This window comes from Pelodiscus sinensis, chromosome 31 (genome assembly GCF_052426305.1).
Source record: "Pelodiscus sinensis isolate ZL-2025 chromosome 31, ASM5242630v1, whole genome shotgun sequence".
Lineage (NCBI taxonomy): Eukaryota > Metazoa > Chordata > Testudines > Trionychidae > Pelodiscus > Pelodiscus sinensis.
This window is the reverse complement of record NC_143082.1, coordinates 2,061,210-2,080,652: the sequence shown is the minus strand read 5'-3', so window position 1 is coordinate 2,080,652 and position 19,443 is coordinate 2,061,210. Positions and strand designations below refer to the sequence as shown.

General features: G+C 65.4%; 2 protein-coding genes across 4 annotated transcripts in view; one reads left to right on the top strand and one right to left on the bottom strand.

Moving 5' to 3' along the window:
* The first annotated feature begins 760 nt into the window (after positions 1 to 760).
* IL27RA (interleukin 27 receptor subunit alpha) lies at positions 761 to 15,099 on the top strand. Of its 3 annotated transcripts, none has more exons than XM_075917152.2 (15): positions 761 to 1,050; positions 4,008 to 4,084; positions 5,153 to 5,285; positions 6,232 to 6,392; positions 6,658 to 6,806; positions 7,199 to 7,352; positions 7,812 to 7,891; positions 8,278 to 8,476; positions 8,654 to 8,848; positions 9,427 to 9,528; positions 9,609 to 9,770; positions 10,053 to 10,149; positions 10,551 to 10,641; positions 11,239 to 11,335; positions 12,005 to 12,220. In XM_075917152.2, the coding sequence occupies exons 2-15, from the start codon at positions 4,018 to 4,020 to the stop codon at positions 12,079 to 12,081; spliced, it is 1,764 nt and encodes a 587-aa protein (XP_075773267.2). In that variant the 5' UTR covers positions 761 to 1,050; positions 4,008 to 4,017; the 3' UTR covers positions 12,082 to 12,220. The 3 variants fall into 3 exon arrangements, with proteins under 3 accessions (XP_075773267.2, XP_075773266.2, XP_075773265.2); XM_075917150.2 differs by having other exon boundaries at positions 762 to 1,050; positions 10,021 to 10,149; positions 12,005 to 15,099; XM_075917151.2 differs by lacking the exon at positions 8,654 to 8,848 and having other exon boundaries at positions 10,021 to 10,149; positions 12,005 to 15,099.
* Positions 13,928 to 19,443, bottom strand: part of PALM3 (paralemmin 3) — an 18,710-nt gene continuing 13,194 nt past the window's right edge. The window contains exons 6-8 of the mRNA XM_075917149.2: positions 19,255 to 19,282; positions 18,666 to 18,785; positions 13,928 to 17,900 (exon numbers count right to left, since the gene is read on the bottom strand). Of these exons, the coding sequence (XP_075773264.2) occupies positions 15,607 to 17,900; positions 18,666 to 18,785; positions 19,255 to 19,282 (2,442 nt within the window). The 3' untranslated portion in view covers positions 13,928 to 15,606. The remainder of the gene's footprint in view (positions 17,901 to 18,665; positions 18,786 to 19,254; positions 19,283 to 19,443) is intronic.

Sequence of the window (19,443 nt, the reverse complement as noted above, 5' to 3'; positions counted from 1 at the left end):
TCCCCCCTCCACCCACGACGTCTCTCGAGTACCCCTCAGGGTACTGGTACCATGGTTGAGAAACACTGGTCTTTCTAGAGCATGGGTTCCCAAACTGGGGGCCGTGAAGAAATTCCAGGGGGGGCGCGAGGCAACCCAGCCCCCCCAAGTTGTGCTCAACAAGTTTGGCTGCTATTGGGGGGGGGCGGGAGGGTTTCTCAAAAATCAAAAAGGGGGGCGTGATGCCGAAAAGTTTGGGAACTAACTTTTCCCAAACTTGAAAATCAACTTGATTCTAGAGAATCAAACTTAAAACAGCGAGGCTGATGGAGTCAGTTAGAGAACCCAGGCATCTGGGTACCCAACCTCCTGCGCTAACCACTCAGCCCCACTCTGCTCCTGCTGCCTGGATAGAGCATGAGAGTCCTGGGGTCCAAATCCCTACTCTAGTAACGACACCCGCTTCCTATCGGAGCTGGGAATAAAAGCCCCAAGCCCTGGCTGCCACCAGCCTCCTGCTCTAACCATTGACCCCACTCCCCTTCAGGAGATGCCCCGGGAACATTGTGTGGCCCTGAAGTGGTTTGGTACGGCACGGGTCCCGGACTCAACGGGTCGCTGTGGGGAGAGAGTATGGGCTAATGGTTAGAGCAGGGAGCCAGGCGCCTGGGTTCTGGCTCCCGCAATGGGAAAGGAGTGTTCTCTAGTGGTTAGAGCAGGCGCGTGGTTCGAGCAGGACTCGCGGGGGGAGGGGAGAGAGGGGTAGTGGGCAGAGCAGGGCGGAGTCACTAGTCCAGGGGCGAACCACAGCAAGTGAAACGCCCCGCCGGCTCCGGGCCGCTGCAAACTTCGCAGACTCTGCCCGGGGGCTTGTTCCGGTGCGTCCGCTCCGCGTGTGCTCGGCCCCCGCGCTTCCTGCTCAGGCGCAGGCTCCTTCCTGACCCCGCCAGCCGGCCGCCTCTCTCCGAGCCCGGCTCGGCTCCGGCAGCTTCGCTTCCCCTCCCCCTCGGCTCCGGTCCTCCGCCTGACTTTCCGGTGTCGTGTGAACGCGGCCCCGGACTCCCAGCGCAGGTAGGTGCGCGGGTGTCCCAGCCCCGGGCGCAGGGAGGGACCAAGCCGGAGGGAGGATGGAGGGGGAGGGTTAAGGGGGGGCATCTGCTCCCGCATCCAGATGTGTTGGGGGGGCTTTGCAGGGGGGGGGAGTTCTCTCCGGATGCTCCTTCGTTTGGCTCGTCCTGCGAGGGAGGCGGCCGCGGGAGAGGGGGGCAACAGCCGCCGGGAGGAGAGTGGGGAGTAGTGGTTAGAGGCGCCCGAGCGGGAAGCCCACGTTACGGGGGTGATGTGGCATGAGAAAGGGAGCGGTTGGAAGTCAGGTCTCCTGGGGTCCATTCCCAGCTCTGGGAGGGGGAGTCAGGACTAGTGGTTAGAGCTGAGGGGGGCCGGAAGTCAGGTCTCCCGGGGTCCATTCCCAGCTCTGGGAGGGGGAGTCAGGACTAGTGGTTAGAGCTGAGGGGGAGCCAGAAGTCAGGTCTCCCGGGGTCCATTCCCAGCTCTGGGAGGGGGAGTCAGGACTAGTGGTTAGAGCTGAGGGGGGCCGGGAGTCAGGTCTCCCGGGGTCCATTCCCAGCTCTGGGAGGGGGAGTCAGGACTAGTGGTTAGAGCTGAGGGGGAGCCAGAAGTCAGGTCTCCCGGGGTCCATTCCCAGCTCTGGGAGGGGGAGTCAGGACTAGTGGTTAGAGCTGAGGGGGGCCGGGAGTCAGGTCTCCCGGGGTCCATTCCCAGCTCTGGGAGGGGGAGTCAGGACTAGTGGTTAGAGCTGAGGGGGAGCCAGAAGTCAGGTCTCCCGGGGTCCATTCCCAGCTCTGGGAGGGGGAGTCAGGACTAGTGGTTAGAGCTGAGGGGGGCCGGAAGTCAGGTCTCCCGGGGTCCATTCCCAGCTCTGGGAGGGGGAGTCAGGACTAATGGTTAGAGGCGCAACAGCCTGAGAGTCAGAATTTCTGCAGTTTGCCCCTGTCTCAAGGAAGGGAGTGGGGTCTAGCATGGAGGGCTGGGGGCCAGGACTCCTGGGTTCTTGCCTCAGCTCTGGGAGGGCAGAGGGGCCTAGTGGTTAGAGCAGCGGGGGGCCGGGAATCAGACAATGGCGATTGGAGCCAAGGTGGGTCCAAACTGCCAGCTGGGACATATGGGTAAGGAGAGCATCCCAGGGAGCCGTCCTGGCCAATGGGCCGTTAGCCCAAGACATTTGCAGTCCTCCAGCTGGAGTCGATTAGGGGTCAGGAAGGAACTTTTCCCATGGGCCAGTGATCCCCTCCCAGTGCCGCTGGGGTGGGCTCATGCGAGCGGGCTCCAGTCTAGGGGTGTAACAGTGGAGTCAATTAACCCACAAGCAAAAGCCTATAGGTTAATGCTATGGACAGCATGTGTTCTGCCCACCCCCACCAGCAAATTTGTTAGCAGGCTGGCCAGCAGCCCGGCTCAGTGCTGGCTTGCGACGGGTCCGGGACCTACCCCTGCTGCAGCTCTGCATTTCAAGTGTATTAGGGGGCAGGCAGCCCGGCTCATGCCAGGTCCAGGAGCTCAGACACGCCCCCTGGACAGGGGCTGCTGCCACCCTGCACTGCTGCCTCGCATGCCTCTGTATCAGAGGCAGCAGCATAGGGCAACAGCAGCTGGTCTGCGAGGGGAGTTAGTTTTTCAACACAGACCAGCTCCCGCCTGGCACCCCGAGGCAGAGGCGGCAGTGCGGAGAGGCGGGGGGCTCCTCGGCAGTGGGGCCGGAGCGCACTGGCTGCCGGCCCCACCCCCGGGGACTATCGAATAGTCGAGTAACCGCTAGGAATTCGTGCGGTTGCTCGACTGTTCCATTAACCGCTAGTTAAGCTCCCTGCTCCGGTCCAGCTGTTTGGCTGCGCTGTCTGCGTGAAAGCGAGCAGAGGCTGTGGAAAGGCATGAGTCAGAGGCCGCCTCTGTTCTGTCACCGCGTCGTTTGTTTCCCATCAGTCTCCCCCCATCTTGGGGTTGGGTTTTTTTTGTTGCTTTTTTCTCTTTTTTATGGAGTGTTTTTTGCTGCACACGTCCAGATCTCACCTTCGTGTCAGAGCTTGATCCTGCTGCCCCTCCCCGTGGAACTTGTGCCACTCCCGCACTAAACCCATAGTCCGTCTGGATTTCCTAGTGTCTCTAGCCCTTCCCCTTTCGGTGGGGCCAAATCTCTACTCTGGGATTTCCTCTCCCACTTTGCCATGAGAAGACTCTATCGATGGCTAGGAAGCCTGTGCCCTCAGAGATGCGGGTGAACTGAGCAGGGAAAAGGCTGATTTGTTTATTTAAACGGTGCCTATTTAACTCAAATGCCCAAGGAGCAGTTAGGAGCAAAATGATTTGGGTTAAACCCTGCAATTAACTACTGACACCGACGGACTCTCTAGCTTTTGGCCCTACTGTGCTACTTAATGTTATGAATGATCTGGAAAAAAAACCCAAATAATCCCTGGTAGAGTTCCCCCATGAACGGACACATAACACGGGGGCAGGTCACTGGGCCAGGGCGGTCAGGACTGCTAAACCAGGGAGGGAAGCAAAGTGTCCAGTTTTGAATGGCTGTTACACTTCGGGGCACAGAAACTCAGCCATGCCAGTGGGACAGGGACTCTCCCTGGGGAAGTGGAGGAGGACTTGGGGCTTGGACAGGGTGGCCGAAAGAGCTATGGCGATGCTAGGACGCAGAAACGGGAGAACTGCAAACAGGAGCCGAGAGGTGATTTGCCCTCCGCGTTTGACCCTGGTGTGACCGCTGCTGGGCGAGGTCCCGGGTCCATGCTTCCAGGAGGGGGTGGGGCCGCTGGAGAAGAGCCGGCAGAATGATCCGAGAGTTAGAAAACCTCAAGGAACTCGACCCGGGAATTCCCAGGAGGGCTCCAGCAAAGCCAGAGGGAGGGGGCCAGATCTGCTGGGTGGAGAGATGCGGGAGGCGCTTACGGTGTTCGCACCCTTGCTCGCTGACCCGCTGCCTCTGCGCTCCCATGCAGAGCTGGCGCCATGCGGAGGAGAGGGCGGGCCGCGTGGCTCTTGCTGCTGGCCCTGAAGACCTTTGGGTTTCAGGAAGGTGAGCGCTCCGTTTCGGTGTCCCCGTCCTGGTTCTGATTGCGTTTACACGGGGGTGAATCAGGAGGGACTCCTCAGAAGTCTGTCCCTAGGCGGGGATGGAAAGCCAGGCCGGGTGCTGTCAGAATCAGACCCCTGCTCTGCCTCAGGCCCCGTCCCCAGCCAGGATTTGGGGGTCGGACCAGACAGCAACTACCCCAAGGAGCTGCACCAGCCTCCCCTCCCCCGCAGCAGTGCCCCAGCCCCTACATTGGGATCAGCACTGAGCAGAGGGGAGAGTACCCCCTGGCAAGCCCCCCCATCCTGCCCCCTAGCAAGTCCCCCATCCTGCCTCCTGCTGCCCCCTAGCACACACCCCATCCTACCCCTGCTGTCCCCTGACCTTCCATCCAGAGGGGAGAGTGCCCTCAAGATACCCCCATCCTGCCCCCTAGCACGCCCCCCCCATCCTGCCTCCTGCTGCCCCCTAGCAGGCCCACATCCTGCCCCTGTTGCCCCCTGACTTTCCATCCAGAGGGGAGCGCGCCCCCTCATCCTGCCCCCTAGCAAGCCCACATCCTGCCCCTGTTGCCCCCTGACTTTCCATCCAGAGGGGAGCACGCCCCCAGCACGCCCCCCCCCTGCCCCCCAGCACGCCCCCCACCCTGCCCCCCAGCACGCCCTCCACCCTGCCCCCGGACTTTCCCATCCAGCAGGCCTGACTGCTCGCATAGGAGCTGCATGGGGGGGTGTAAAAGGGGATGGAGGTCCCCCCCATGCTGCGCTCGGGGCGCTGGCACCCTGTGCTTTATGACGGTTTGGCGTGGGGGCAGGGCGCTGGCAGAGGCTGCTGCTCCTGCCTTCTCGGGAACGGCACCGCGGCGGCTGCAGGCTGAGAGAGGAAGGCTCCAGGCCCCGCCCGAGCCGAGCTGGGCAGGAAGCGCTGGGCTAGGTCACAGCTGGGGAGGGGGCGTGTGAGTGCGCGAGGGGCACCTCCCTATGCCAGGCAGCGGGGGCGGGGGCTCCGACTCCTGCTAAGCCAGTCGCCCAGCCCCCCAGCAGCTGCCACCTGCCATGTGCTTGGGTGCAGGTGACCCCGAGGCGCCCCCGGGGATGGCGTGTTACCAGATGGGCCCCAGCGGGGGCATGAATTGCAGCTGGCCCAGCCCACCTGGCCCTGAGGCCAACACCACCTACACCCTGCACTACCAGAGCCTGAAGCTGTGAGTATGACCCCCAGGAGTGGGGGCCTCCCCCTCCATGGCTCAGCCAGCCCCAGGCTCCCACAGCCGTCCCTGGGCTCTGCCCCAGCTCTGGGAAGGGAGTGGGGTGCAGTGGTTAGAGCACAAGCTGGGATCCAGGGCTCCTGGGTTCTATTCCCAGCCCTGGGAGGGGGAAGTAGGGTGCAGTGGTTAGAGCACAAGCTGGGAGCCAGGACTCCTGGGTTCTATTCCCAGCCCTGGGGGGGGGGGGGAAGTAGGGTGCAGTGGTTAGAGCACAAGCTGGGCTCCTGGGTTCTATTCCCAGCCCTGGGAGGGGGAAGTAGGGTGCAGTGGTTAGAGCACAAGCTGGGATCCAGGGCTCCTGGGTTCTATTCCCAGCCCTGGGAGGGGGAAGTAGGGTGCAGTGGTTAGAGCACAAGCTGGGAGCCAGGACTCCTGGGTTCTATTCCCAGCCCTGGGGGGGGGGGGAGTAGGGTGCAGTGGTTAGAGCACAAGCTGGGAGCCAGGACTCCTGGGTTCTATTCCCAGCCCTGGGAGGGGGAAGTAGGGTGCAGTGGTTAGAGCACAAGCTGGGAGCCAGGACTCCTGGGTTCTATTCCCAGCCCGGGGGGAGTAGGGTGCAGTGGTTAGAGCACAAGCTGGGAGCCAGGACTCCTGGGTTCTATTCCCAGCCCGGGGGGGAAGTAGGGTGCAGTGGTTAGAGCACAAGCTGGGAGCCAGGACTCCTGGGTTCTATTCCCAGCCCTGGGAGGGGGAAGTAGGGTGCAGTGGTTAGAGCACGAGTTGGGAGCCAGGGCTCCTGGGTTCTATTCCCAGCCCTGGGAGGGGGAAGTAGGGTGCAGTGGTTAGAGCACGAGTTGGGAGCCAGGACTCCTGGCGTGTGTTCCTAGCTCTGCCCTGTCATATTCCGTGGCTGACCAGTGTATTTCCTGGGTTCACCCGCCAGCGTACGCGACCAGAGCCGGAGTTCCCAGGCCCCGGCCGGCCGGCGCTGGGTGGTGATTGAAAGAGGCAGGCTGAGGCACAACGAGGAGTACGCCGTGTGGGTGGAGGCCGGCGGCGGGACCCAGATCGCCCCAAGGCTCACCCTGACCCTGCACGAGATCGGTAGGCGCCCGGCCCGCCGGGCTGTCGGGACTCTCTGCCAGTGGGCGTCGCTTTCGGCAGACGAGTCCCACTTAGAATGCTCCAGCGCCGGCCCAGCTGCTTTGTGGGGGCGGGGTTAGACTAGGGGGAGGGGGGCCAGGACTCCTGGGGTCTGTTCCTGGCTCTGGGAGGGGAGTGGGGGCGAGGGGAGTGGGGGCTAGTGGTGAGACACGACAGCCAGGGCGCCTGGCGCCTGCTTTGCCTTGATCTATTGTGTCGGTTCCAGTGAAGCCAGATCCCCCCGAATTGGGCCTAGTGGAGCTCACCCCTGTGGTCACGGTGAACTGGACAAACCCCCGTTGGCCGCAGCATTCCCCCCTGGGCCTGGCCTGCGACCTTCGCTACCGGATGTCTGGGGCCCCCAACTGGACCAGGGTGAGCCTGCGTGACAGGAGGGGGAGGGCCCTTCCTCTGGGATAGCAGCCTACTACCGCTGCCAGCTCAAGCGGCGCAGGTCCCTGGCTCCTCTAGCCCACCAATGGGGAGCCGCTGGTCGCCTGACAATTCCAGTAGGCTGGCTCTGGCGCACAGGTTCAGCTGCTGAATGGCTCCCGGGCCTGCCCATGGACCCTGCTCCTCCCAGAAGTCCTGGCTCCCCGCTGCCCTACCCACTAGACCCCACTCCCCTCCTAGAGCTGGGGACAGCACCCAAGAATCCTGGCTCCAAGATTCCTGCTTTAACCCCTGGGCCCTGCTTCCCTCCCACCTGCGAGAGGGTCCCCAGAGCCCCGTGGCTCCATCTCTCTCTGCGCCGTTCTCCCTGGCAGGTGCACGAGGAGGACATGGAGCCGAACAGCTACGAGTTCTCCAGCCTGGAGCCTTTCTCGGCCTACGAGGCGCAGATTCGCTGCATCCCTGAGGACCGAAAGGGCTTCTGGAGCGACTGGAGCCCGCCCCTGACCTTCCGGACCCCCGAGGACGGTACGCTTGGCTCTGAGCGAGCCGGGGCAAACCGCCTGCCCTGTGCAGGGCCGGGGGGGGCGCTGTCGGATGAGGAGGCAGCAGGAGGGGCGTGGGATCTGCTAGCGAGGGGAGGAAGATGAAAATACTGGGTGTCAGGCCTGCTGGGTTCTATTCCCAGCCCTGGCGAAGGAGTGATGTCTAGTGGTCGGAGCCGCTACCTGGTTAGGTTCTCTGCCACTGACTTGCCACGTGAGCTTGTGCAGGTGACTCCTCCATGGCGCCGTGCCTCAGTTTCCCTCTCCGTTAAACGGGGACAACTCTTAACTGTCTCGCTGCAGTGCTCAATGCAGAGGCCTGGCCTGGGCAGTCGGGGAAGGACCCTGCATGGATCCAGGAAAGCCCCTTTCCTGAGAGCCCCTGTCCTGCCCTGCTCACCCTCCCCCGCCAGAGCGATCCCAGCTTCTCTGTCGCCCTCAGCCCCGCAGGGCCTGGTGGACGTGTGGCAAGCGGCCAGCCCCCCGGAGCCCGGACAGCCCAGCCTGCTGCTGCTGTGGAAGGTGAGACCCGTCCGGGTCTGTCGTGGTAGGGTTGAGGCTTCCCGGGGCGTATCCCCTGGGTACCAAAGGGGTACAGCAGGCAGCTTCCTGTTGGTGTCGTCTGGCTACTTTCCGCTGTCACGTGACTCGCGGTGGGCACTCTGGTGTTAGGCTCCATTCTGATTGTCTTTCCTGCCCGGACACGCCTTCGCCCCCACGTCCTGCCCTAAACCGAAGGGTCACGTCTCCACACGGCGGCTAATCCGCGGCCACGTCCCACCCCAGAAGTGGCTGCATTGCAGGGTTGGCCACGGTTATTCCCAGGCACCGGGGCCCTGGTGATGCTGGGGGGCCAGAGGGAGGGTGGGGGGATGGTGGCGACTCATCCGTTTGCGATTCCCTCCCAGCCGCTGGATCCCAGAGCAGCCCGGGGAGTCGTTCGCGGCTACAGCATCACCTTCCGGGCAGGGAGCAACCGCGCCGAGAGCTCCCTGGACGCCCCCTGCTGCCGCGCGAGTCTCCCCGCCAGCACCACCCACGTCTGGATCTCGGCAAAGAACAACGTGGGGCGGACGCCGCCCGCCAACCTCAGCTTGGAGCGCCAGGGTACGGCCGCGGGGGGGCCTGGCCGGCTCGGCGCCCCCTACTGGGAAAGGGATCCGTGTCCCATTCCCTGCCCTGTTCCTGGAGCCAGCCAGCTCCTCCCCCGCCGCGTCCCCAGCACGGCGTAGGGGGGCCCAGAGAAAGCTGTGCCAAGTGATGGATCTTGTGGCTTCCCCTTAGATCTGCCCGCCCCCACGGAGGTCCGGGCGGTGGCCGTGCAGGGCCAGGCTCTCTGGGTTACCTGGGACCCCAGCGAGGACCGGCTGGAGCCCCTGGAGTACCTGGTGGAGTGGGCAGAGGAGTGCGGCAGCGCCAAGGCGGCCACGCTGCGCTGGGTGCGCAGCCCAGCTGGCACCCGCAGCACCCGGCTGACAGGTACCTGGGCAGCCAGCTACAGACGCCCTGCACGCCGCACTCTGGGGCGAGGGGGCTGTTTCGCCCCGCCCAGCCCCTGGCACTGCTGGGAAAACAAAGGGCCTGGGCAACTGTTAGGCCTTCTGCAAGTGAGAGTAGGGTCTAGTGGTTAGAGCAGGAGGGCTGGGAGTCCTGGGTTCTCTCTCTGGCTCGGAGTGGGGAGTGGAGTCTAGCGGTTAGAGTGGAGGAGGCGGGGATTCGGAGCCAGGACTCCTGGGTTTTATCCCCAGCTCTGAGAGGGAAGTGGGGTCCAGTGGTTAGGGCAGGGGCTAGCTGGGAGGCCTGGTGGTCATAACTCCTGGATCTTTGCCTGAAATTGCTGGGTGCCTCAGTTTCCCCTTTGGTAAGATGAGACTCAGAAGCCAGCTGCCCCAAGGGATGGGGGGGTGGAGGCCCAGGACTTTGGGGCGTGGTTGTCCGGTGCCTCCGGGGGGCAGGGAATTTCTGCTTTGCACGTCTAAGCCGGGACTCGGCAGCAACAGCTCAGATTGGGACCCCCCCCGGAACTGAGGCTGTCTCCCGCTGCTCCCCCGCCCCAGGTGACTTCAGACCCCGGGTGCCGTACCAGGTGCGAGTTTACGGGCTGTACCCCCAGGGCTTTGGCGCCTCGGCCCCCGTCCGAGCCTACACTCAGGAGGGAGGTAGGTGACAGACGCTGGGCGCGAGGGCAGGGGGGTGGGGACCACAGGCTCTTGCTCACAGCCCGTCCCCATCCCCCCAGTGCCATCGGCAGGGCCTCAGGGCCTGCAGGATCGGAGCATCTCCAAGGAGGCATCCGTCATCTCGTGGGAGGCGATCCCCCTGGCGCAGCGCAACGGGCACCTCGCCCACTACACCCTCTACCTCGCCGCGCCCACAGGGAGCCCACGGGCCTCCAGACCCAGTAAGTGCCAGCCGTGGGGCTGCTGGAGTTGGGCCTGGGGGCTGTCTGAGCGAAGGGAGTCGCTCCCTCTGCCGGCAGCAGTAGTGAGACTGTTACCCTCCGGGGAGGCTGGGGCTGGTGAAGACGGGAGCCAAGTCTTGGGAGCGGAGAAGGGGCGATAGCTGCCCCTTCCCCTGCTGGCTGAGAGGAGGGGCTGGGGAAACGGGGGAGCCTGAGACCTCCTGGCTCACCCATCTCCTCCCCGCTGCAGTTGCTGCTACAGAGACAACCTACACCCTCCAGGGGCTGGAACCCGGCACCTCCTACCGGCTCTGGATGACCGGCTCCACCTCCATCGGGGAAGGAAACGCCAGCACCATCCACCTCTTCCACACGCCAGGTGGGGGCCGCCGGGGGCTCGTGGGGCCGGTGCAGGGTTGGGTGCCACCCCAGAGGTGGCTGCAGCTCAGCACTGGCAAAGCAATTGGGGCGGCCGTGCCCCACCCCAGAGGTGGCTGCATCCCAGTGCGACTCCCCTCCCCCATACCCAGCTATTTGCTTCATGCTCCGGGATCCAGGAAGTTATAGCCGCCACCTTCCAGCGGGGCCGCGGTCTCCTCCCATGCCCCTGTCATGTGGCCGGGGGGGGCACAGGTGTGCGGGGCTCCGAGCCTTTGCGGGAAGGTGCCGCGTTAGGGCTGGGGGGTCCTGCCCTCTCTGGGCCGCCCGTGGCCCTCCCTGCTGGGGCGGGCGGGTTGGGATCCAGGGACAGTCCCCCAACCCTGCCCCCTCTCCCGGCAGATTCCCGCTGGGAGGCCGTCCTGGCTGCCCTCTTGGCGGTGGGGTTCCTCCTCTTCCTCGCCTGCATCGTGGGAGCCGTCCTCCATGCCAAGTAAGAGGGCTGGGGGGGGCGGGCCCCACGCAGGGTCCTGGGTCACCCCGGACGGCAGCGTTTAGGGACCGAGAGGGGTGGCTTACCCTGCTGTAGGGCTAGGCACCGGAGCCCCTCCAGCTTTTAGACCTAGTGGCTCTGGAATCAACCCCCTGCCCACCACGCCCCCCCCAGTGGGGGAAAGACCCCTCCCAGCACCCGGGTGGGCTAGAGTCCTCCCCTCTCTGTACGGTTGGGTCTGAGCCCCCCGATCCGCCGGCGAGCCAGAGCCGCCACCGTGCAGAGCGGGGGGCCGAGACCCCACAAACTCATTTCCCCAGCCCCCAGGAGGACCGAGCGGGAAGAGGGAGCACCTGGGGGGGGGGAGAAAGCGATGGGAGGAGGCACCGCTGCGGGAGGTGACATATGCAAATGAAGTAACGCCTGGCTCTGATTCGTGCAAGGATCGAATGTATGCAAATGAGGCCCCGCCCCCCATGGGTGTCCTCAGGTGGGCAAAGCAAGGCATGCCGTGATTTGCATAACCCCAGGGGGAAGGGGGGGCCTGGCCCACAGCTGCGGCCCCTCCCCCCACCCCCTGCCCCCTCTTGCCCGCAGGTTGCTGGACCTGTGCCGGAAGGTGCTGCCCCGGTGGTGCTGGGAGAAGGTCCCGGACCCCACCCTCAGCAGGATTCCACTGCACGAGGGGGACGGGGTGAGAGGGGGCCCTGGGTTAGGGGGCCTGGCCCCCCCGGCCCTCTGCACTGGGGCACATTGGCCAAGCCGAGCCTGGGCAACCAGAGTTGCGGAGGGGGGTCTAGTGGTTAGAGCGGGGGGCGGGGGACCCGGATTCCTGGGTTCTATTTCTCTGGGGAGGGGGGTCTAGTGGTTAGAGCGGGGAGGGGTAGCCAGGACTCCTGGGTTCTATTTCTCTGGGGAGGGGGGTCTAGTGGTTAGAGCAGGGAGGGAGCTGGGGGCCAGGACTCCTGGGTTCTATTTCTCTGGAGAGGGGGGTCTAGTGGTTAGAGCGGGGAGGGGTGGCCAGGACTCCTGGGTTCTATTTCTCTGGGGAGGGTGGTCTAGTGGTTAGAGCGGGGAGGGAGGCTGGGGGCAAGGACTCCTGGGTTCTATTTGTCTGGGGAGGGGAGACTAGTGGTTAGAGCAGGGAGGGAGCTGGGGGCCAGGACTCCTGGGTTCTATTTCTCTGGAGAGGGGGGTCTAGTGGTTAGAGCGGGGAGGGGTAGCCAGGACTCCTGGGTTCTATTTCTCTGGGGAGGAGGGTCTAGTGGTTAGAGCGGGGAGGAGGCCTGGGGGCCAGGACTCCTCTTGTAGCAGCTCTTGCTGCTAGGTTGCGAGCTGGCTGCTCTCATGCTGTTTCCTCCAGGATCCCTACAGATACCAGGGCCCGTTGGCTCCGGGCCCAGACCTGGAGGAGCCGCCCCTCACCCTGCTGGATATTGAGGAGCCTGCGGATCCCGGGACCCAGGACTACTCCACTCTGCCTCAGCTGGAGTCTCCCCTGCCCCCCCTTCCCCATGGCAGCGGGGCTAGCGCCCGGCCCGAGGAACTGGGGCCCAGCAGCTCTGCCGGGAAGGAGGCCTGGGAAGAACCAGCGCCGGTCACTTCCGGCTACGAGAAGCATTTCATGCCCACCCTGGAGGAGGTGCTGGGCCTGGCCTGAGGGAGGAGGCCGGGTGCCGGCGTCCAGCTTGGCACGGCGCTGCCACAGGCGAACAGTCCGGGCTGCCTGGCCCATGGGCCGGAGACTGGGACAGCGCTCCCTCTAAGCTGGGTGCGTGGTCGGCCGCCCAGGAGAGATTCAAATGCCGCCCAGCTGACTGGCCGAGCGCCCACCGCCAGCCGCAGGTGGGTCTGTGGGTGGTGCACATCCACACATGCCTCGGTGCGCAGAACAACACTTATTCCGCACATGAATGGGAGCGAGGTAAAGGGAGCACTGCTCAGGGCGGGGGCCTGCCTGGCTTGACAGCCCAGAGACTGGGACACGGGGCTTTACCCCATAGGGGGCACCAGCTCCAAGCTCAGGCCATCTCTGTGGCCAGGATGGGGACACAGCTTCCACTGGCTCTAATCCAGCCTACATTGGGCCAGGCCCCCTTGGCTGGGCTGTGTGTGCTGCTAGGAAGGATCCTTCTTAGGCACCCCCCCGACAGGCTGCCTGAGCAGACAGACTGAGGGTATGTCCCTGGCACCCTCAGTTGCCCCCCGTGGGCCAGCCACTTCCCCTCCGTGCCTGGCTCTGGCCCTGACCACGAAGGGAGGGGTGGAATCGGCAGAGGTGGGGCTGTGCTTTGGAGCTGCCATGACGGGCGTTTACGGGGCCCTGTCAGGCCGGGCGCTGCAGGGATGCACACCCTGAAACAAGCCCTACCCCCAAGGGAAACTGAGGCATGCAGCGATGTCGAGGTCACACAGGGAGGTGACAGCCCTGAATCCAGCTGGCCAGAGGCCTGCTAAGGGCCTAACCCCCCCCCCCCCCCGGCCCAAGTTCATTTAGCAGCAAGGGCCAGAGCCGCAGCAGGGGTCAAACAGCCCCATGGACAGTGAAGCCGGCTTGGTCTACCGACGCTGGGAATCTGGCCCCATCCACCCAGTGGCTCCTGCCAGGCGGCACGTAAAACACTCGGCATCCGAGCCGCGCCGGGGCAGCTCAAGGCTGCAAACCCAGAGCTGCTGCACAGACATTCCCCGGATGCTCTGGGGTGTAACTGGCATCACAAGGGCCCAGGCCAGGCCTGCTCTAACCACTGCACCCCGCTCTCCTCCCAGAGCTGGGCCCAGGCGCCCCGTTGCCAGCGCTGGGCCTGGGGCTTTGAAGGCAGCCTCTTGTGCACAATGCTTTGTGGGGGAGGAGGGGAGGCACGGGCAGGAAATGACTCATGTTTCCTGGCAGCTTCTGTGCGCCCGCCTTTGTGCCCAGGGTGTGCTGCTGGGCGGGGAGGCAGCTATTCGCTGCCCCCAAGAAGCTGCTTATCTCCCCACCCGCTTGGATCTCATTAAACCAGACTCTGAGTCCCCTGGGTGCTGCCCAGATCCTGGCTGAGCTCAGAGACCCCTGCTGTGCAGGGCACTGCCCTCCCCCCTGCACTGCCAAGCTCCTGCAGTGGGCGGGGAAACTGAGGCCAGAGAGGGCACGGCCCTTCCCCCAGGCTACACCCCCCCCCCCCCCCCCCCCCCGGTTAAATGGCAGAGGTGGGCGTGGAACATGGCAGCCCTGAGCCCCCGCGATAAAAAAAACTCGGTAACACCCCCAACTGGGACAATTCCACCTCGACAGGCACGCGGCTGCCCTTTGAAACCGACTTTAATCGAGACTCTGTACAGACCCCGGCTGGACCGGCCAGGGCTAACCCGCGGGCCCGGCTGGCACAAGCCAAAAAGGGGCCAGAGGCACGACCTGGTTTGGGGGCTAGCCCGAGCGCTTGGGCAGCCACCCAGGAGATCCAGGTGCTGCCCCGCTACTTGGCAGAGCCCACAGCATGTGTGTCTCCTGGTGGTGCACATCTGCACGGGCTTCCATGCGCGCACAATTTATTCCGCACACGGATGGGCCAACAGAGAGGGAACGAGGGTTTCCTGCTAACGCCTATCACCGGAGCTGTGAGGCCCCGATCCTGTGTGACACCCAGTTGGCTCCTGGCCGCCTGTGGACCAGCTGGAAGGGAGCAGGGCACCAGAGTCCAAGCTGGGCCCCAGCCTGCAGGAGACTGCCCGGGGGGGGCGGGCTGTGGCCCGTGGGGGGAGGGGGTGGCTTCTGATGCATCTCCATCCACCAGCTGAGTGCCCCTTCCCGGCGCGGCACTGACCCCAGGAAGGGTACTGGCCCAGCTCAGCTGCAGGAGAGGCCAAAGGGGTTCCCGGCTGGCAGCTGCCGGGGAGCCCGTGTGCAGGCAGTGTACCGCTGGGGGGGAGGGTCCGTGCGTACCGTGTAAGCCGTGGGGGTGGGGATGTACCGGGGCGGGGCGAGGGGCCTGGGAGCGTGACATGCACCTGTTTGCACCTGGCAGCTTGTCTGCGGCCCCAGGGGTGTGCATGAGGCCCGGCGCGTGTCCGCGTGTTTGGGCGCGGCGGATTGTACCCGAGCAGCTGCGTGTGCACAGGTGTGTGCAGCCATGGGGGGGTGTGTACGGCTGTGGTGTACGCTGGGTATCCAGTGGGGGCTACGGGTGACCCCTACTGGCCGCTAGCTGTAGCACTGCCCAGCAGGACGTAGGCAAAGACCCAACCTGTCGGACCAGTGGAGGGGGGGACGGAACAAGGGAAGGGGGGTGTCGGGGGAAGGGTCGGTGGCTGGCTGGGAACCATGAAGGAAGCAGCCTTAGCCCAGAGTCTGGGGGGGAGCAAGGGACCCCCCCAACCCAAGGGGTCTGAGGCAGCCGGGCCCTGACTCCTGAACCCACATCACGGCTGTGCTGGGCTGTACCCGGGAGCAGCAATAAACGCCCCCATTCGACTGCTGGCCGAGTCTGCTCTTGCTGCGACGGGGGTGCAGGGTCGGGGGGACCCGACGCGCCGTCACGCAGGCGTGTGCACTGGGGCCTTGAGCACCCGGGAAAGGGCCCCCCCGTCCCCTCTGCCCAGCCCCTGCCCCTCTGCACATTCTCCTGCCCCCTCTTCCCATCCCTGTGCCCCCTTTGCTCATCCCCCAGGAGCTCAGGAAGGGGGCCCTATAGCCCCCCCCCCGTGCAGGGGCTATGGGGAGAACAGGCCAGGCGTGAACTCAGCCCTGCCGCAGCAGCCCCGTCCTACCCGCAGGAGACAGGTGCCCCCCCCAACGACCCGCCTGCCCCAGCCCCCTCCCCAGGGAAACGCTTGGCAGCCCCAGTGACCAGCCTCCCTGGCCAGGGGAATTAAAACACCAAGGGGGCTGCCCAGTGGCTGCAGCTGCCACCCCCCGCTCAGCCAGTCTCCGGCTGGGGCTCCGGGCGCCCCGTCCCAGGGCTGGCAGCGCCCGCGGGGCCTGGCTCACATGACGGAGCAGCACTGGCAGGTCTTCTGCTTGCGTCTGCCCGGCTCCTGCCCGGCTCCCGGCCGGGGGGCGCTGGCGCTCCGGCCCTGGCCCGGGGAGGCAGTGTTGGCGGAGGTGGTGGTGTACGTCGGGGCCCGGGACTTCCCAGGGCCAGCTCCCGCCTGCGGGCTCCTGGCCACAGGGTCCAGCGGCTCCTTCTGGTTCCTCCGCAGCCCGGGGGCCGCCGGGAGCAGAGGCTGCTGCTCCGGGGGGAGGATTTCTGTGGCTTCTGCTGCAGAGGATGGAAGCGGGCCAGGCTGAGCGCCTCCTTTCAGCGCCGGGCTCGGCTCCAGCTCGGCTGCTCCGCCAGAGGGCACCTCCCCGTGGGGACACGGTGCCTGCCCATGAAGGGCGGGGAGCTGGCTGTGGAGTGAATGTTCAGTGTCCTGGGGTGAAGGGAGGAGCTCCTGGAGAGATGCTTGAGCCTCCTGCAAGGAGGGAGGGGTCTGGTCCTGGAGAGATGCTTGAGCCTCCTGCAGGGAGGAAGGGGTCTGGCCCTGGAGAGATGCTTGAGCCTCCTGCAGGGAGGGAGGGGTCTGGTCCTGGAGAGATGCTTGAGCCTCCTGCAGGGAGGGAGGGGTCTGGTCCTGGAGAGATGCTTGAGCCTCCTGTACAGAGGATGGGAGCTGGTCCTGGAGGGATGCTTGAGCCTCCTGCAGGGAGGATGGGAGCTGGTCCTGGAGGGATGCTTGAGCCTCCTGCAGGGAGGGGGGGATCTGGCCCTGGAGTGCTGCTGTAGCCTCTTGTGGGGAGGGGATCTGGCCTTGAGCAGATATTTTAACTTCAAGCAAAGGCAATGGGAGCTGGTCTTGGAGACCTGGAAGCTGATCTTGCATAGGCATGTCAGCCTCCTGCAGGGAGGAAGGGGTCTGGTCCTGGAGAGATGCTAGAGCCTCCTGCAGAGAGGGAGGGGTCTGGCCCTGGAGAGATGCTTGAGCCTCCTGCAGGGAGGAAGGGGTCTGGCCCTGGAGAGATGCTTGAGCCTCCTGCAGGGAGGAAGGGGTCTGGCCCTGGAGAGATGCTTGAGCCTCCTGCAGGGAGGAAGGGGTCTGGCCCTGGAGAGATGCTTGAGCCTCCTGCAGGGAGGAAGGGGTCTGGCCCTGGAGAGATGCTTGAGCCTCCTGCAGGGAGGAAGGGGTCTGGCCCTGGAGAGATGCTTGAGCCTCCTGCAGAGAGGGAGGGATCTGGTCCTGGAGAGATGCTTGAGCCTCCTGCAGGGAGGAAGGGGTCTGGCCCTGGAGAGATGCTTGAGCCTCCTGCAGGGAGGGAGGGGTCTGGCCCTGGAGAGATGCTTGAGCCTCCTGCAGAGAGGGAGGGGTCTGGCCCTGGAGAGATGCTTGAGCCTCCTGCAGAGAGGGAGGGGTCTGGTCCTGGAGAGATGCTTGAGCCTCCTGCAGGGAGGAAGGGGTCTGGCCCTGGAGAGATGCTTGAGCCTCCTGCAGAGAGGGAGGGGTCTGGTCCTGGAGAGATGCTTGAGCCTCCTGCAGAGAGGGAGGGGTCTGGCCCTGGAGAGATGCTTGAGCCTCCTGCAGAGAGGGAGGGGTCTGGCCCTGGAGAGATGCTTGAGCCTCCTGCAGAGAGGGAGGGGTCTGGCCCTGGAGAGATGCTTGAGCCTCCTGCAGAGAGGGAGGGGTCTGGTCCTGGAGAGATGCTTGAGCCTCCTGGGGGGAGGGGATCTGGCCCTGCAGGGGGGCACTTGTCTCTGCACCCCCCCGCCCTGCAGCCTGGGGTTGCTCTGCTCCAGGGGGCACCTGCCGCTCCTGTTCCGGGGCAGGCTTTTGCCACGCAGGGCCTGTCCCCTGGGCGGGTCCCTGCTCCTCTGGCCTCACTGGTTCCGCTGCCCCAGCTGGACCCGCCTGGGCAGCCTCCCCCTTCGTTCCCGGGGCTGCCCCCGCAGGCTCGGCCGAGGTCCCCCCCTCTCCCTCGGCCCCCGTCAGCTCCCCGTCCGGCTCGGGCCTGGGGGAATCGAGACAGCAGCTCTCAGCCGGCAGGGCCTGCTCCGGCCCCCTGGATTCACCCTCCGGCCCCTCTCTGCTGCCTTCCCCCGCCACACTCGGCTCCGGCCCCGCCGTCCTCTCCTCCCCCGCCGACCCGCTGGCCCAGGCCCCCTCCGTCTCCGGCGACACCCGCCCCACGGCGTCCATGCTGCCCACTTCCTGGCCCAGGTGGTTCCGGATGATCAGCTCCGCCTTCCCCAGGCCCAGCCTGCCCGGCGGCTTGGCAGAGGCCTCCGCAGCCCCCGGCCCGTCCGCTGCCAAGGCAAAGAACATGGGTCAGCCCCTTGGACCTCTCCTCCTGCCCCCAGGAGGGACTGGTCTCTAGGCAACAGCATCACCCCCCAAACAGGGGGTCCCCTGCTGGAGCTGGTCATGACTACAGGAGTGAGTGGTGGACTCTGCCCCTTCTCCGCCCCCCCATTACAGACCCCCCCCCCTCGGACTGAGCCTCCCCACACTGGGCACCAGGGAGATTGGTCCCATTTTATGGTGGGGAAACTGAGGCACAGAGGCCCTGCTTCCTTTAAAGGGCCTTGCGATGGGGGTGCAGCTGCACCCCACTGGGCCAACCAAGAAGCCGGGGCAGCCCATGGGGCTTGAAGGGCTCCAGAAGGATGAGAGAGGGACCAGACCCGGGAAGGAGGCCGTCGAAGGACCCGGGGGGGCGGGGCTGGGCCTGGCAGGGGGCCAGGGGAGGACCAAGGGAGGACCCGGGTTCGGGGAAGCCGCCAGTGTGGGGTACGCGCGAGGAGGGTTTCAGGGATGCTCTGGGCCGGGGGCGATGCACAGACAGTCTTCGGGGGTTCGGGAACTGGCCGTCGGGCGGAGGGGGGGTAGTACAGAGGGAAGTGCATGGCGGCCTTCCGGGCCCCGTGGTGACTGGCTCACACCACTCCAAGGCCCCCCAGCGATGTGGTTGGAATGAACCCAGCCCTCCCCCCTGCTCTAACCACTAGGCCCCGTGCCCTTCCCAGGGCTGGCTCCCGGCATGACGGTGCCATCACACGGCTCACGCTCACCTGCGTCCAAGACAAGCCCATTCTGCAGGGGTTCCCGGGCTGCCCCTTGTGTGGCCCTTTTGGGGGAGCCCGGGGCCCGGGGGAGGGCAGGTTCCGGCTCCCTGCCGCCTGCCCCCCCACCTGGGAAGAGAAGAGGCTGGGTCGGTGGCTGAGACAGACTCTCCTGCACCCGCCCTCATCTCGCCTGCCCCAGGGGGACCCGCCCGGCACAGTCGGCCCCTGCCCCCTCTGATGGCGCTGGAGGAACGTGGGTATTACTTTGGGGTGCCCCTCCCCTGTCACCAGCCTCCTTGGCCCCCAGAGCTGGGCCATTCCCCTCTCCTGCCCATGTGGTCAGCTTCCGGCACGCAGGGCCCAGCTGGGTACTCCCCCCGGCTCCCAGTGCCCCGCCACACCTGTGCAGCAGGGTCTGGCTCCCACCCCACCGGCTGCGGTAGCATCCCTGCAGCGGACACTAAACTGTCCCCTTCCCTGAGCCCCCCCCTCGCGCCTTGCCCCTGCCACACCCCGCCCCAGCCTCAGGATCAACCCCCCACGTCCCCTCCCCTGCTAGGGAAACCAGGGCCAGTTGCCTTCCCAGACAACTCACCTGCTGCAGCAGAGTCAGCCGCCGGGGCCTGAAAGAGAGACACACGAGCCTCAGGGGGAGGGAGCAACTGCTGGGGGAGGGGGCAGGGGTATGGTGGGAGAGGGAGAATATATTGACCCACATTGGCCCCCATTTTCCAGGGGTCAGTTTCAATGTCCCCTCTAATTTTGACCACCTTTGTGCGGAATA

What these genes read in the sequence shown, in the direction of transcription:
- IL27RA (XM_075917150.2), top strand. Translation starts at nt 4,018, where the DNA reads ATGCGGAGGAGAGGGCGGGCCGCGTGGCTCTTGCTGCTGGCCCTGAAG. An exon ending in CCCACGGGCCTCCAGACCCA is followed by an intron (nt 9,771 to 10,020) that starts GTAAGTGCCAGC and finishes TCCCCGCTGCAG; the next exon opens with TTGCTGCTACAGAGACAACC. An exon ending in CACTGCACGAGGGGGACGGG is followed by an intron (nt 11,336 to 12,004) that starts GTGAGAGGGGGC and finishes TGTTTCCTCCAG; the next exon opens with GATCCCTACAGATACCAGGG.